Raw genomic sequence first — 18,493 nt, forward strand, 5'->3', positions numbered from 1 at the left:
TGAGCGTATAAGGTGATCGTAATGTTTTCCCTTGCCTACTGAAGATACAATTTGAAACGTTAAAGTCGGACGATGACGCCCGTTAAGCATCATACATTGTTTCGCGTAATACAATTCTTCACCTATCCTCCATAAAAAATATTAACAATTGTCGTCATATAAATAGTTACGTCTTGTGAGAATTCTCATATGAAAATGATTCCGAATATTAGACCGTAAATTTATATGTCGCTATTCTGGACCCATTTTCATCATAGAATAGTAGAAATTACTGTCTTGTTGTCGTATAAAGTCTTTTTTAGTTCATATGAGCGGGGGTTTAAAAAATTATGTTATCTCATCCAAATTTTTCCTATTTATTTATGCCAAAGCGCATCGCTTTATTCTAGTATTTGATCGAGAAATATTAAGAATTGCACATTACTTGCATATAATGGCTTTTTCGTAATACCACACATGGGATGTAATCGTTAACATGGCTCGATCCAGTCCACTTTTAATAGCTTTCATCCGTGGGACAAAGGAACTTTGATCAGCACATCTGCAGTTTAATACAAAAATGCGTATATAGACATCAGGCGGAATAAGTATCAAAAATACTCAAAAACCGACTCAGTATTTATTCTCTGAATTGGTTTTCATTGCATGGGCAGATAGTCATTGCAGGCGTGTCCTTCGAAAAGTTTGAGTCGTCTTCAAATTCTTTCGCAAATTTGTAGGCGATATCTTCATGTTTGCGAACGGAAGAATGTTTACCACAAATACTATACAGTTGGGCAAACGGACATGTGCTTAAGTGCGTTCCGAATTTATCCAAAAATTTTATGAAGCTTTTAAAGCTTGCTTCTGCGCGCTATATCGCATTGTGAATATTTTCACTTCTGTACAAGTGCTGCTGCACCGCCCATAATACATACGTTGAATTTTTTTTAGATCCTTCTGCTATGGTTTATGAGTACTGAACAAAAAACCAATTTTCTCTTCCTTTTGAAAACCAGAGGCGTTCTCAGTTTATCTGGTACTGTGGCCCATTGCTAATGTCAATCTGCTAATGTGTCTGCCAAATTGACAGCGACAATTTTACGGCCAGGAGAATATTTACAACAGACATCACACAGACGGACGGACAGACATGCTTAAATTACCTTAGAATTTGATGCTGATCAAGAATATGGCCCCTCGGTCCTCTGAAGCTTTCTTGCAAATGTCCTTCGCGTATAAAAATGACAAATTGAATGCTGGTTACGGTGCATGTTCAATGGCAACAGAAATCCTACTATTCGCACTGCCTTGCGTAATTTTGTCATAGTGTAACTGATTAAAAGAATTGAAACTCAATGTCAAAAATAATAGCAAAAAATGCTATCTCGAAGAATGTCAATATTGATGTTTGAAAGCAGAAAGAAAAGACACACATTTGATTTCCAAAGCAGGTCAAGTTTAAATTTAATCAGAATTTAATTGAAACAAGTTGCTCTTAAATATTCATGAATTAAGTTCTTCTAGATATTTAAATACTTGGTGTGATTGTATAATTTTGACGATTCAGTTATCTTGAAATAATTTTGACCTAATTTAATTTCAAATCGCACGTATGTATTATTATTTAATCAGAATTCAGAATTCGTAAATATTTTTATAAAAAAAACATCTTTTAATCTGCAAAGAAGACTTTTCTGCATAACAAGACACTTGTTATTGAAATGATTAAGGCATCGTGTGTCATAGAGTAAAATATTAATCATTCCAATCGATATAAAATATACTTGTCGGAGAAACAATTCACATGAATCATTCGACTTGTAGGTATTGGTTATTATATGAATTAATTAGATTCGGTGTTGGAGCAAATTTCGATATAAAATAATATTTGTGCTTTTTTATAATGGTTAGATTCCTATTTGAATAAAAAAATGTTTATATTGTTCTAGTGGATTTTACATATTACTTCCAATTCAAATGTGTTAAGACAAGACTAAAGTCTGATTGTAGTGTAAAGAAAGTTTCGAGACTATGGCTAAAAAAGAAAAGAAGAACATGAGTAGTTATTTTTTTCTAGTGGTTAACGGATAACGATAAGAAGAGCTTGCAGACGAAATTTATTCTTCTAAAGAATGCTTTGAAAATATTTACTGATGCTTGTAGTGGGAGTGGTTAGCTGGTGGTCGTATATGTACAAGGCATAATTTCAACTTGAAGATACGCAAATACTGTTGCTTTTCTCTCGCTTTCTCTTTCTGTAATTCTTCCTGATTTGCACAATACCTGCATGTGTTTTTTTTTTAAATAATACCAGTTACTCACGGTATATACGCTTTACGGATAATGGGGTGATCAGAAAGAAATGAAGAACAAGAGCCTAGTGGCTGTGCACTCACTCGCCAGATGCTACGCCTTTGCCAACATTACTTGATAGTGGCTACGAGGCAACCTTGCGCTTGTAGTTGACATGCCTTGGATGATTGGTCAAAAAAGAGAAGAATCTATACCACTATATATGTCTTTCAGTAGGAATTATTTCTTCGCCTTTGAAACTTTTCTGTGCTATTTATTAAGTATATTAGAAAAATAAAATATTTGACTTATATATTTGTAAGATGCAGTACAAAAAAACTTGGGAAATATAACTTAGGACTATGGATAAATAATCTTACAATTTCATCCTCGGTTATCGATTATCAATGCCTAATACTAGTAAGAGAATAGAAACTTCCCCTCAGTGTGGAGAATAAAAATCTTTTTTAAAATTTATTGATTGTAGTAATTATTTATATTTTATTTATTTATTCTTTTTTAATGAGAAGGTTAGGGTGTCTTCTATACGTGTAAGCGTGTTAATGGTCAGAATATTGTATAAGTAGTATTATAGGTGCGGTTGATGGGGATAGGGAGTCGCTATATATGAACCTTAAAAGTACGAAATTATATGGAGTGTGGGCGGGATGACGAAGGGGGACAGGAAGGAAAGACTTCTTCTAAACGTAAATTGTTCCCAAGCGAGCAGTCGATTTAAAAGACTAATAGCCTGAATACTAAACTGCGTGGCGTAAGTAGACGAGCCACTGCAGAATATATAGTTGATGTGATGACGTAATAATATCTAAATCGCTTATTTTTTAAAACATCAATAAAAAGCTTAATTTAATTAGAAATTATTATCTAATTAAAAATATTATTGCTCAATGAGAAAAAATTGCTTTTTTGTCATCAAATAAATTCGTTTGGAAATAGTCAACGCGATTCATAATTCTTGTTACACGAATGTCGAGACTTACGTTGAGTGCACATGAAAAGCGGATCTGGACAAAGTGTACTCTGAAAGCTGATATTAATGCAAATCAATAAATACATATATATTACCGTGGCGTTAAAATATTGTGAATTTTTTATTTAAACTGTGTGTGGGTACTACGAAATCATAATGTCATTTCTTTTTTTTTTTTTTGGTTGCTAATCCTGTCTTTGACATTAGTGTAAAGTTCGATGCCAGCATATTCAATTGCAGTAGAGTCGCCTTTTTGGGGAACGTAGACACTATTTCTGGTCAATTTTCGGCTACTAGGACGAGTTATGAAACGTGTTTTTATAGAAAATGGTACCTGGACTCATTCGTAGGACCCGTAAACAACTGACCAATCGAGTGAATATCACGCAAAAGATGCTAACTCAAAGAAACTACACAAAGTCGCTCAGAAACCGTGGTCATGATCACAGTTTTTTTTCGATTATTGTGGTGCTGGGCATTATTTGAATTTCTTCCGCTAGTCCCATCTTTTTAAAATGAATATTATTTATGTGGTGATCATCGCTTCATCTATTTTAGTTGGACGAATAAATGGACACTTTTAATTTTATAAATAAATTGAACTTTCTTCTTCTTCTTTGCCAGCCACTATTGCTGTCACGCTTTTAAATTTCATTTAAATGAAGCATTGACTTTGAAAAAGATTCAATGAAATTTTTGCGACGTAGAGAAGTGCACTAACGTATGGCTAAGAGCGCAGCTAAGTTGAGGCGGACTCTTACATTGAATAAAAAGCTGAACGAAGTAAATGCATTTGCATCATACATTAAGCAAAATATTTCTTGCTTTTTTAGAATTTTTTTGCAATTTTTCTTCAACAATGCGATGCAAGATAGTTGTGCGAATACATATAAACGCATGCAATCAGATCATATTTTGACATTAAGGTACTAATGTACAATGTTCAGCGATTGAGAAAATATACGTCTTACAAAGTTTCTGACGACCATGTTGCTTGCTATTACGAAGCTAAATTATTTTTGCTCCTTGAGTTAACTCAATAAATTCCTTCAGTTTATATTGTAGCGTATGTGTGTTAATAGTTTCCATATATATTTATGACACTCATTACCGAGTCCATTTTGTCAAAATATTTCCAAGCTTCAGGTACCCCATAAAGTATAAGTGTCCTTAATTGGCATCAGATTCTGAATCGTTGGTGCGCCTGTGTAATGTGTAAACATTCTTCTGTTACTGCAAACATGATAATGTTGGCTTCCTTTCTGGCAATAGCATTCGAAAATGCTCCAAACCGGTCACAGGCCACATAAAAAGGCAACAAAAATTTAGAACGCTTTTACTTCTCGGGGTCTCAGATCACACAGGACACGCAGTATGTGTTTCCATTTTTATTCTAAAACAAGAAAAAAGATAGGCCACGCCCATCCAATGTTTAAGAGTATGAAAATTGATGTTTTCCCTTTTTTTTAGTCTGTTTTAGGACAACGATGAAGGGCTAGAATAGATTCAGTCGCAGCAGAATACAGAGTTTGTATATGTGGTTCGCTTCGCTAGTTACTATATATCTTGCCGTAACAGTTGCTTAGCTTCATCAAAGAGATTTTAAGTGCACATGTGCATTTACTTACCACATAGATGTTATAATGCATAAAATTATATACAAATTAACAGACTCTGTCTTTGCTTGTTGGATATAAAAGTTTCTGTTGTAGTCGGAAAATTTTGATTAATTAAAACCCTTAGTAATAATTAATTTTAGTGAAGCTTCGGAACGTTGTATTAAAGATAATTAAAGGTATTTATTAAATTCGACAAGACAACTGAATATAAGAGAAATATTATTCCTAATAACTTTAATTATTTTCGCTAATTTCTGCCTTCATACGTTTATTATTAAAGTATGCGCGCACGTTTCCGTGCTGTCATGCATTGACTGTTGTCTGATCTTAAAAGTGTCCGTAGTTTCAGAGACCTTTCAATTTCATTCATTCTTTACACATATACGTGAGAAAAAAAAAAAAATTATAGCAGCAATCGATTTAACTGACATATAAGTAACGTGTTTAGTATTCTTTGTGCATCGTCTTTCTGAAAGCGCCGTCATAGAAGCGTATTAATTTAATCATTTCGTTTATAACGTTAGATGTTTCATGATAATTAATTGATATTTTGTTTGTAACGTCTTTCTGCATATGACAGGGATGGACGATTGTGTCGGCCTATAACCTCAATTGTCTTTCATACTGAAAAGGTGATCGTAATAGCCTTGGATTATTTGTTAATCGCCGGATGGAATCCCTTCACCTATACTTAAAATTTAATTCCATCTTATGGTCATCAGATTAATTCCGTAAATTGGATATGTTGGCAAATGCATTGTGTGCACACTCACTCCGAGTTAGTACAAATCGGGTAAAACACGTAACTGCCGCACACTTTTGTTTGCTTAAGAATCTCTGCTTTAGGTTATCATGGGTTCTGTCTATTATTTTTAGTATTTTATGGTGATCGTATTATACTCGCTTCTGCGCAATTATTCTACACTAAGAATGTTACTTTCCGGATGTGTTATATAACATGGTTGTGATAGGGAATGTTTTTTGTAGTTCAACAATACTTTATAGTAATCTGTAGTGCAGTAATTGTAGAATAGTAAATTTAATCGTTCACGCAGAGTATAACAAAAAAGAAAAGCATGCACGGATTATCGAAAGAAACGATTATAGACGAATGATACTTTCCATTTTGGTTGCCGGTATAAATTTTAAAAGTTCTGAATGAATACTTAACACATCCAATTTCGATAATGTATAAAATTTGATGCAAGTTGCATACGAACTTTTCGTTTTGTACGATGAACTCACATATCACATATCACATATGGTTACAATACGTGGCTTTCACGACTACGTGTATTCAACCCGTTCTCTATTAGGGTCCCTTGGCGTAAACATTTATCACAGTCCAAGATATGATAGCAATTGAAATAGATCTTCCGCCCGTCTCCTTGGAGCATTCCTAGAGGGTACAATGAACGTTCTTTCAAACTGATGCAAATATGTGATGTAGGATATGTTACATATATATGACGGACGATAGCGAACGAGTTACAATGTCCAGCAACTTTGATATAATCCGAATGTTAGAGTTCTCTTGCTTAATCTTCAATTTAAAATTCCATTAAATCAATTAATTAACTAATTAATTTAAAAATCCATTAGATTAGCTACAAATTTAAGAATTTATTAAGAAACCGCATACAGAATTCGTTCGAAGCTTGCGCGCCCTTAATGAGCTCATATGATGTGGATAAGGAGAACGTTGACACGCAATGTTTATTCATGTGTTGTTCTTCATAAAGCGGACATGTAATCGGCTATATACAGCAGGCGTCCGAAATTCGCTTTATGGCAACGTAAATGTTCCTTATATGTTGTCTTTTTCATGGCTACCTAGCTGAGTTGAAGGTCATTTTGACCTTCATCATAAAATCGATGTATGTGCGTATCATTTTTAATCGTCAATTATCTGGTTTTGCCTGTTGACGGTCACTGTATTTTACGGTTTATTCCGGCCGAACTTTCAAGGGAATAACTTTATCTTCTCGAAATGCATGTAAACTTGTTGTTTCATACACATATATATAAAATTGTCTGATTTTTTTTTATTTGTCAGACGTTGCTGTTTATATATAACATTACGGGACTTTTCCAATAAAATAAATAGTGACGTTTACGGTAGTATTTATATACATGTACACATGTTTTTTTAATGGACATACGACATAATGAAAAATTTTGACAAAAACACACTCAAAACAAAAGACATTAGACAAAAAAATTAATAAAATGATAAACAACGACGAAAACTGTGGAATTTAGAAACCATAGAGCTTAACTCAGTGATCAGTGAGAACGAAATTGACGTCGACCACGATCTTAAGTCTTAAATCTTGGCGACATTTTCTTAGATGATCAAGTTAGGAAACATTTCTACGAAGCCTTTGTCCACAGTATGTCTTATGTGTAATAAGTTAAAATCATACATTATCTAGGAGAAGGGTTGCTTTTAATTACGTTATACACCGTTTATGACGCCGAGTACTTATATGCTGTTGTATACGGGAAGTCTGAGTGATTTTAGCCGGACCTATCGTTATAATACATATTCCAAGGGATTTAGAATAGTTTTAATCAATTTCAGACTATAACGCTTGTCTGTCCATCCGTCCGCTGCCTGCCTGCAATATTTAAGACTCTTTGGCAAGATTTCGGCTCAAAGGCGGAGTCTATTGAGAGTGAATGAAATTGGACCATTTTTCCAATCACTCCCTACGCGAAAAGGTTTACGATATAGAACCATCGGCCTTGGTCCAGTATAACGTTTCATATGTTTCTTGGAATTAATATCTACTGCAAATTGTAAGTTGCAGCTTTACGTTTATAGTGGGCGGGGTTGTGAAAGGGTCGTGTTAGTGGCCATTTACGAATATAGAGCATACTCAAATGGTTCCAGTTTCCTTTCGCAGTTTGTGCGAGTTTGTATGTTGTAACAGAGCATAGTAAACGAAAGGCGGACGTACAGACGGACAGATCTAACTTGGCTTAGAGTTACCGCTACTTAAGTAGCGGTTGTACAATTTAAGTGATCTCTTTAATGAAGGTCTTACCAAGGTGAAGACAAATGTTTTGTCTGGTGCTGGATTCGTATTTATTGCTCTACTCTTTAAAAAGAAAACATAAAAAAACCTTAGCTAACGGCGTATGTGCCAGTGCGGGATTATTTTTGTCAATGTACTTATTTCATTATGTATTATTTTGAACGTACCTTTCCTTTAAGTTTTCCTAAGCATTTCGATATGCAGAAAGAGAGAGAAAGAGAGCGAGAGAGAGAGAGCGAGAGAGAGAGACAGAGAGAGATGAACAAGTTTATCTATCAAAACAATCAACTGGAGTACATCTTATAGTTCTACTTGGATTCCTTTAAAAGTGGTTTATCTTCTTATTCTATTTTTGAATGAATGATCATAACTAACTGGTTTCTTTTTATAGAGTTTTTGAGATAAACATTAAAACTTAAACGTTGTCGCTTTGTTAGCAATGCTTGAAGAACGTGTTGGGCGTAGACAAGTTCAAGTCTTTTGTGTTTATTGCACTTCAAGCCGTCTTTGTTGCATCTTCTTTACTCGGGATAGCACCTTTTTTTATAAGATATAAAATTTTTGTAAATATTTATATTATGTTGAGTTAGGTTCAATTCATTGCTTTGCGCGCTGCTTCAATACCTTTGAACGCAACGATTACCGAGTAAAACGTGTTTCCAATTAATTTGTTTATTTACAATTATGTATAGTTGTATGTGAATAAATATATTTATATACACATTTACATCTGATTATTATACTATTATTTTCTAGCTAAGAGACTACTGCGGTGTATGCATCAACCGCTAGTCTCAGACTTTATTTGCATAAGTCTGTGATGTTGGCTTTTTACTACGTCAATATTCTTGATTTGTTTTCCTTTTTTTGCATTTTGTAACATTATGACATTGATTGACAGATTATAACCGTAAGTATGTAAATACATATGTGTATCATTTTAAAGGTAAGGATTTTCTTTAATTATGTGTCATACAAGTATTGCGTCTATTTCTAAATGCGTTGTGAAACTTCGATGTCATTGTTCTCTCATTCGCATATAGATTTGTGCACATTAGCTGCAGTTTGTGTCGCATAATGTGTGCGAAACTTAATTACGTTTTGCACATAAAAAGGATAAACGGCCAACTTTGTCGAAAACTTTGTCGGAATCATTTTCTTTCGACAAATTTGTAGACTCCATCTAAAGTTAGGAACATATATCTAAATAAATTTTATTTTCCATCGCTTAAGAGGACATAAATATTAATGAGATCACTACTTTTTACATCCACCATCGATTGTTGTTAACAACACCCACGAGAAGTCTTCAGGGAACATATAAGACTTGCAGCAAATCACTGAATATGTTCACACGATACACTGTATATGTCGCCGTTAGTGACGAATTCGTATGATTTTTGTATAGTCTAACGTTCGAACAAAATATCTCAAAATTTCATGACATCTTGGCCACTAGTTTAGAGGTTAGCGCTGTTTAAGGGACGCCACTTTTGGAATTCTTAAAAGGGCTTCCGACATCCGAATCTAATGTGTTAGTAAGACATTGTTTTTTAATCGAAAAAAAACATCGTTCAAGCAAAACAAAGGCTTGATTAGTGTTATATGGGCTTTGTTCCGCCGGGACTAGTGATAAAGAAATGATTTGCTCATGATGCGGAACGCTTTGGTTGGCCGAGTTTGCCAGTTGTTCCAGAAAACATTAAAAAGGTGTGCGGAAGCTTTTTGAAACTGAAAAGTGGAGGTGCATGAGATCGCTGGTCTCTTAAGATATTAAAAGGCAGTCTATTTACTATTTTGCATGAGCATTTGTCCATAAGGACGCTGAAGTGGGAGTGTGTGCCCCTTTTGCGCGCTGCTGTTTGGAGCTATTTAGACGAGGTAGAAAGGAGTCAGTTATGGCGTTTGGGACCCGAATGGTATATTATTCATCGACTATCTGGAGAAGGTACCAAGGATCAATTGTCAGTATTACGTAGCATTGTTAGCGCGATTGAATGATAAAATTTCAAAAAAAGCTCCTAACCCTACGAACTTATTGAAGTATTGATATTTTTCTCAGTATCAAATTCAGAATCAATTTAGGGACCTTAGGATATCGGCTATGAATGTTGCAAAGCATTGGAAGCTTTTGCACGCAGGCTGGTATTATAATAATAATGAATCAAATCAGTCTGAGGGTACGCCCACAGTAGAATGTAAACTGGAAATGACTCTGTTTCGAAAGCAAAAAAAGAAAAAATATAAGATTTTCATCATTACTTGAGAATTTTGTATACGCTTGAGTCGATCTTACAATAGCTACCCCTGACTGGGCCAATATTATAGAGTTACGAACTTTCGTTTTCTTTCATTTTTTTTTTGAATAGGGATAGTGGTTACAAGAAATTCGGCCATTGTCGAATATAAATTCTGCACTTGTTTTTTTTTTTATCTTAGTATTGGTTTTCGAATTAAAAAAAAAATATTCATTGAGTTGATTGACTGGCTTTTTGGTTATATACTTCCACATATTCGATGTGGAAGTAATAATGCAAACAGTTTCAGTTGATAATTCTTTCTAGTCTTTCTTGTGTAAAGTTTAATATTCGCATTAGGATAAATTATTAAGAAGAATATGACGACATTATTTTACATTCTAAAGATAAGAATGTAGGGGGTATCAAAATATAAATAATAAAAGAAATGCGAAAAATTCCTTTAACTTTAGATAAAGTTTATATGCGATACTTATCCTCCAATGCTTGGTATAATAAGTTAATTTTGTCATTTTGTTTGTAAAACTTACACTAGGTCAGAAACAGTTCTTAAATTCATTTACCTTGTCCGTCCGTATATAATTGTGAATTCGTTGTTATTTCTCCATCTGTTAGAGATCTAAGAAGTTCAACTTCTCATATATGTTTTTCATTCAATTTCAGTTCATTTCCGTATGGTTCTGATAATCAATGGTTTGCATCTTTCTATTTACTAACCATAGATAAAGCCGAGCATGCAAATAACGTTGCAAATTATTGTAAATCATGCGCATGATAGGAGAAACAAACATACGTTTATGTGAATGAATCCCCACTTTATTTACTTTTGCAATCAAACATTGCAAGAATATAAATAATTTGATCGCGCCACACATCATATGTGCTAGAAGATGAGAGATCAAGTTTGTGTGTTGTGTTCATTTTTATTTATTATAATTTATTTGGCATTTTTTTTTTTGCATTTTCATTTGTAAACTTTATATAAATTTCAATTTTTCTTTCTTTCAATAGGATTTTGATGAGAATTTTTAAATAAAGCCTACAAAACTCTAATCAATTTGAGAAAAGAAATTGAAGATGGCGGATAAAATGGGCTTGGAATTGCAGGAAAATAGTAAAATGCTTAAAAGCAATGTGGGACAAAACTTTGATATTGAATTTCAAGATCTTTTTTATCGAGTCAAAGTTCAGCGTCAAAAAGGTAAGACCACTTACACGTGCTGTTGTGGTTTTGACATATGATCAGGTTAAAATATTATAGTCGGGTAAGCACGATGTTTAAGAATCATACACCATTCATGTTTATAAAATACTGACAATTAGAGTATAATTCAAAGTTAGACGTGGTTTTCTGTAGAAGAAACTCTAAACAGTAATCTCAATCCATCCACCAAGCTTGCCTCATTCATTTCGTACACGGGCATGCGCGATGTTCCACTAACCTTTGTTGAGAAATATCAAAAATTGAAAGTTTTTTTCGTAGAAATCCTTTTCCGAAATAGGGTTTTACTAGGGAAATGTTCTTAATCAATTAATTTGAAATAAATTTCAAAACTGCAAGAGGAACGAAATAGTAACTAGAAAGATTTTCGACAGGCGGGCACACAAGACGGCGTACATCGACTTAAAAAATGCTTAAGAATCGCGCGCAAGTCATTTTGAATATTGCCTACAATACATAGAAATTTGATTTGTGTTATAGTACCACTGATGTAGATCATGATAATATCGTTGAAAGATTCACTAATTAATTATGAATTCAAATTAATTGAATAATAATTTCCCAGCTACATGTTATAGATATAGAATTCATTCTAAAGCTAGTTTGGTTTTCGTTCAGCTTCTTAAGTATATCTAGTTTAACGTCATTTTTTCATCTTATTTAACAACAGAATGTCTTTATAGAGAACTGGTTTCTATAAGACTCATTGTACAGTCATATAAAATCCCTCTCAGCGAAAGATAACATGATAATATGACAGAAGAAATCGAGTACGTTTGATGTATTGGAATTTCCTGAACTGTGTAGGCCTTTTCAATACGTCTGATTTTCTTACCGGTTCTTACAAGTATTCTATACAAAGTAATAAGAAGTTTAAAAATTGATAGTAATTGTTTTTAGATGAAAGGGTTAATAATTAAAATGAAATTTCGTAAGAAAATTATATTCGTCTGAAAGCCTTTCATAATCAACATCTCAAGCAAATATCAAAATCATCGACTGGTATTATTTTCATATAACTTTTTTAGGTAGTTCTAGGAAATAATTGTGCTGCCTTAATGTTCATAGGACATTTGACCCGAAAAGTTTGTAGCTTGAATGAATGTTGACGGATCCATATGATTTTTAGATAGGTCCGACTTTCAATCGGAATTTGTCAAAATTTTGTGACATTGGTTTAGTATTATTATAGTTATAGTTGTTACCTTCGGTGATATCTTAAATTTCAAAAGGTCGTTTAAAAAGTCTTTCGTGTCAAGTGTTCAGACCAATAGCTGCTGTTGAAGTGTTTCCAAAGGCAAGATATAAGTATCTGTCTGTAAGGGATGTACTCCATATTGCCCGAAGTTTTCATAATACAGCGCACGTCAAGAGGTACCATTCCTCTGAAAGTTCTGAACAGTAACATAATACGATATTGGTCGTCTATATCGAGACGAGATTTACTTACAATGTCCGCTCTTTTTTTAGATGATGCAAATAATTTGCATCGAAACTTTGCAGTCGGACACCTTTGAGTCATGCGAATTTGAATGCAGTCTTAGCCACTATCAAACTTTCCCCGACCCGTGATACCCGTGATGCCAAGAAAGGCTTGCTAAGATCTATGTCTTAGTTTAGCTAACACTCCTCCATCTCGCAGGTTTCTACTATTACTACTACTGTTAGTACTTGTAAATTCCCTCGGCTTGATAGATAGGCGAAGGAACGGGCAGACAGTCGAATAGGCAGGCATTATTCTGGCAAGACAAGACTCTAATATAGACTTAATATACAGTCCTTGATACGTTTGGTTTAAAACTTGGCCCCGGAAGAAAACAATGATTATATATTTACTCTCCTTCTTCCCTTTTTGTTGCATAAAGCAGTTAGTTAAGCTATCAGTTCATTTAGACGGATTGTTTTATCGAGGACGTAATTGAAATTAGATTAATTGTAATAATTAGCATTAGCATGTTATTGATAGATCAATTAATTTATTTTCAGACCAATTACTGCTTCAACTATATGATTTATTTCGATAAACTAGTTAAGATTTCTATTCAACATATCAATAAACTCACACTTTTGATTGTGCTTTTTTAGTGGACGTTAATAAGCTTCCTTGATATGTCTATCTAATAGATTGGATTTCTCAATTGAATACTAGGTATCGCAGCCAATGGTGGCGGATTGAGGCTAAAAGACGAATGCATTTAGTTATACTCGTCTGTTGGGCTTTTTGGTTTAAATTGCGTTTACTTTTCAAAAAATTTAATTAACACAACAAATAAATTACTACTGAATGATAAAAATTAATTTTACAATTACATGCGGCCATCTTCCTATTGTTTTCTTCATACACGCCTTTCGGTTACGTTTTGCTAGATAAGTTAAACGTGTCTGCATGCATTGTAGTATTGTTCTCTCTCTCCTCGTCGCTTACGAAAAGTGATGTATTCGAGTGTGCTCTTCACACTCAACTGTATAAGCAACTGTTATTTACCAGCCGCTTTGTAATCGAGGCCGGTTTGTTAAGGTACGTCGGAAGTATTCTGTTGCATGTACTTATTGTTTTATGGACAAGAATATTCATTGGATTCCTTGCACTTATGGGTCTGGCAGAACTTGACTTTGTGCGTATGAAGTTTCTCATAAGATATTTAAATAGTCGTCTCTCCAAACGAAGATGCGACATTCCCTGAGTCATGTTAAAAAAAACAAATGTTTTTCGTGAAAACTCATCTTGCAAGAATATACAATATTTTCTTCGAAATCTGAACCCGATATCTTAATTTTTGCGATCGGGAGGATGTTAAGCAAAAACATTATATAGGCGAACATGCACATGTACCAGGACTTTAGTTCATAAAATTGCTAAAAACGGTTCTGCAAAGAAAAGTTCAAATTTCTTTACGTCATTTGAAAATTATTTTGATATAGCCGCGCTAAAGTCACAAGTTTGACTACTTTCCTATAGTCGGTTTACGTTCACATACCAAGTTTGAAGAAATAATCAAAAATAGCTCTAGAAAGAAATGCTTAAATGTCTTTAACTCATTCGAAAAGTAATTTTACGTTTCTTAATTTGGACGTAGTAGGCTTCCAAATCCAACATTGAAGCTTCCTTTTGGATGTTGCAAATGTTTGCCAAAATATATTCCTATCCTTCGGTGGTAGGCGTAAAAAGTCAAGTTCTTTACACATTATCGAAATAAGTCATACGGGGTCATATAGAGCCTAAAAAAAAAACGCCTTCATATGAAGAAGCTTAGCATGCTCAGACACATGCACATAATTGTTGCTTTAATGAAATTATTTTATTATTATTTTGCAATAAAATAATAAATAAATTTAGTTAATGTTTTCGTTTTCTTTTATAGAGAAAAAGACTGTACTTCAAGGTATCTCTGGCACATTCAGAGCTGGTGAATTAACAGCTATTATGGGACCTTCCGGAGCGGGAAAATCAACGTTATTGAACATTTTAACCGGCTTCGGGTAAGTTAAATGGAAAAAACACATAGAAAAACTATATACGATTTTGATCGAATCTTTTACGCCCATCACCATATCCCAGAAGAGACTAAAAAAAAGAGATAGAACTAAATTTTGGTATTCTTATAAATGCCGAAATTTACATCGTGTATGTATCGCAATTTATGAGCAACAAGAAAAACACAGATTTCGTTGCATTGGCGCATGGGCGTTGGTGGCGTGTTCTTTGACCTGTTTGCCCGTTTTCAAATCCTTTCACAAATTTTTATGTGATATCTTCATTTTTGCGAACGGAAGATTGATTACCATAGATCCTACACAATTGGACAGATGCAGAGATGGACAGACAGACATGCTTAGGTGTATTACGATTTTGAAACTGGCCAAGAATTTATATGTTTCTGCAAAATTAAATTTTGATACACTGTGATAATGGTCAGGCGTGCTCAAATTTTCCCGTTTTTGTGCATGTGCTACATAGAGATCACTCATAGAGAATATGTTTAGATTTTTCTGCTGCAGATGATGAGTAATAAAAAAAAAACATTTTTTATTTCTTTGTAAATAAAGAAGCTTTCTCAGTTTATGTGATACTGTAGGCGTGTCCTTCAATATTTTTACCAAACTTGAAGTCGTTTTTGCGGCCAGGGGAATATTTATGGCAGACATTACGCAGACAGACGTACGAACAGGCTTAAATCGATCCAGAATTTGTTGCTGATCAAGAAGGTATTTGCGTTGCAAACGTTCTGACAAAGCCAGTATTCCTTCGGTGATGGGTATCAGAGAACTTTGAAAATGAATTCAAATATTTGAAATTCCTTTCAATAAAACTTTAGTGTCGAAGGTGTAGAAGGCTCTATAAAATTTGGTAGCAATAATAGTAAAATGCGTAAAAAAAGCTGTTATATAACACAAAGTGATCATTTTTACAATTTCTTTACCGTGGAAGAGTCGATGATGTTGGCCGCTAGTCTGAAAATATCGAGTAAATCGATGAACATAAGAGATAGGAAGTTGCTGGTAAATAAGAAATACTTTATACCGTCAAAGTTTTTAGATTTAATGTTTTTGCTCTTTAGATTGAGAGTATACTAGCATCCTTGAAACTGAGAACTGTGAAAAGTACCCGATGTGGCCGTTTGTCGGGTGGCCAAAAGAAACGCTTATCTATAGCTTTAGAATTGATTCATAATCCTGCCGTTTTATTCTTAGACGAGCCTACGACGTAAGTCTTTGAAGTAAAAATGCAATGAAATATGAAACTTTCACTTTATTTATTTAAATTTTTTTCTCTTTTTTCCTATAGAGGTTTAGATAGTTCAACTACCATGGACACTATGCAATTGCTGCAGAATTTGGCTAACGAGGGTCGCAGCATCATCTGTACAATACATCAACCTTCGACACATGTTTACGAAATGATCAATCAGGTGTATGTGTTAAGTCAAGGCTATTGCATCTATCAGGGTTCTCCACATAAAACTGTAAATTTTCTTGCAGCTGTGGGCTTACATTGCCCTCCCTATCATAATCCCGCGGACTTTTGTTAGTATTTTGTCAAATTTGTTAAAACTTTTAAAATCTTACTATATTTTATGTGTTGTTCTTTCTATATAAAAGTATTGGAATGTGTTAATGGTGATTATGGGGATTACAATGATATCCTAAGGGAAGAATCGACAAAACCGGAATGGCATTATAATAACAATAATAGTATTCGTCCTTTAGAGGCTAATAATGAGGTGCAAGTTATTAAAATGTCTGAAAATTCGGACGCCTCTCTAACGTTTACTGCTAGTAAACATATTTATCCCCCCCCAGAATGGATGCGCCTATGGATGCTTGTAGGTCGTTGTCACGTACAAATTCTAAGAGATTGGGTAAGCAATTCGATTAATATCCTTTATATCTAACATTAATAAAAAAACACTATTTGTCAATTTTATCAAGACTGTCACGCATTTGAAACTACTATTGCACATAGCATGCGCCCTCCTAGTTGGTAGTTCGTATGGAGATTCGGGTTCAAACGGTAGTAAACAACTGTCAAATTATAGCTTATTAATGGTAGTCTGCCTGTATGTATGGTTTACGACGGCCATGCCGGCTATTGTTCGAAGTAAGTTGTTTTTTAAAAGCAAGTTGTTGTTCATAATTTCACTTGAAAATATTTTTTATTAGTACCCGCTGAAATAATGATAGTGAAAAGGGAAACCTTTAATAATTGGTATAAGTTAAGAACATTTTATTTAGCCCACTTTATTACCTCAGCACCAGTGCATGTAAGTTTATCCGAAATCTTTTTAATATGTGTATGCGGTATTTGCTTTAACTGATCTCTTCCTGGACTATTTCAGATCATTTTTTCTGCAATTTACTCAATAATTATATATTTGCTAACCGATCAATATATGGAAATTGATCGTATAGTGAAATTTATTTTAACTACTATGGTTATAAGCTTATGCGCCGAAGGTATGGGAGTTTTGGTGGCCACGATTTTAAATCCGGTGGTAAGTTAATTTCAAATAATAATGCGTAAGAAAACTGTTTGCTTTACGGCGAATCGTTTGTACCCACCATCGAAGGTAAATACATTTTCGCGTCACGTTTCCACGGAGGTTCTTTATGTCAGCGAATCGCGGTTAAGATTATTTTAAAATTTCATAATGATTTTGTGCGCACTTGATCTTGAAAAGCTAAAGAATTTCGTTTGCGCAATGTCACCCTGTGCCATTAATTATTGTAAGTAAAAGGATGTTGTCAGTTGATGTCATTTGAGTTCCAATACGGTTACCAAAACCAACTATTTGTTGAAAGTCCCATTCTGTGCTGTATAACGGGTGGGAGAAAATTATTACCCAAGTACATAACTTGGCATTTTTACTAAACTAAGGGGTTGCGTATCTAAAAAGTGTTTAATGAAAGGCACAAAATGATAGTAACTATGATAACTAAACGTGGTTCAGTAGTGTAGAATAGAACGCACTTACGCGTCTTAATTTCTTAGAACAAGGAGCGAAAGCTACGGACACTTGTAGCTTTTAGGCTGAAAGGAAACGAAATCAAGTGCTGGATCGGCCAGCATTATGCCATTAGGCTGCGCATACCAGAAAGCAGAGAGCAGAAGTCAGCCCGGTAATGTCCACTTCTGCCCCACTACGAATTTACTAATCCCACCGGGATCGTAGAAATGTTTTTTATGGACTCTTGATGTCCGGTAAGCAAAATATTAACGTGGCATGAGATATAATATTAAACCTTTATTACCTAAGATGCCTACACAACATTCGTGTATTCTTTGATGGTGTGCATAAACATGATTGATTTTTGATACTTGTTAAATAAATTGCATTTGATCTTGCAGAACGGGGTTTTCTCAATGTCAATTATAACGTGTTTTGCGTTAATCTATTCGGGTTTCATAATATATTTTAACCATATGACTGCTCCAATGCGCATAATATCATACCTGTCACCGCTTCGTTATGGTATGGAAAATTTAACCTCCACCATATTTCATAATCGACCAGATGTGCAATGTCCCTCTAACGTCCTATATTGCCATTTCAAGTAAGTGAAGGAAATACAAATTTGATAGAGAAAAG

General features: G+C 34.2%; 1 protein-coding gene across 4 annotated transcripts in view; it reads left to right on the plus strand.

Annotated features, from left to right (window-relative positions):
• LOC119632787 (ATP-binding cassette sub-family G member 1) overlaps window positions 1–18,493 on the plus strand; it is a 29,114-nt gene that overhangs the window by 10,279 nt on the left and 342 nt on the right. For 2 of the 4 annotated variants that reach the window (XM_038025877.1, XM_038025879.1), the window contains exons 2-11: window positions 11,195–11,384; window positions 14,768–14,885; window positions 15,722–15,905; window positions 15,965–16,110; window positions 16,192–16,430; window positions 16,506–16,765; window positions 16,836–17,004; window positions 17,067–17,167; window positions 17,243–17,398; window positions 18,253–18,458. In XM_038025877.1, coding sequence (XP_037881805.1) covers window positions 11,261–11,384; window positions 14,768–14,885; window positions 15,722–15,905; window positions 15,965–16,110; window positions 16,192–16,430; window positions 16,506–16,765; window positions 16,836–17,004; window positions 17,067–17,167; window positions 17,243–17,398; window positions 18,253–18,458 — 1,703 coding nt within the window. In that variant the 5' untranslated portion in view covers window positions 11,195–11,260. Of the gene's footprint in view, window positions 1–8,681; window positions 8,836–11,194; window positions 11,385–14,767; window positions 14,886–15,721; window positions 15,906–15,964; window positions 16,111–16,191; window positions 16,431–16,505; window positions 16,766–16,835; window positions 17,005–17,066; window positions 17,168–17,242; window positions 17,399–18,252; window positions 18,459–18,493 lie in introns of those variants that run through there. The other 2 variants (XM_038025878.1, XM_038025880.1) reach the window with 2 other exon arrangements.

Source organism: Glossina fuscipes, unplaced genomic scaffold (genome assembly GCF_014805625.2).
Source record: "Glossina fuscipes isolate IAEA_lab_2018 unplaced genomic scaffold, Yale_Gfus_2 2, whole genome shotgun sequence".
Classification (NCBI taxonomy): domain Eukaryota; kingdom Metazoa; phylum Arthropoda; class Insecta; order Diptera; family Glossinidae; genus Glossina; species Glossina fuscipes.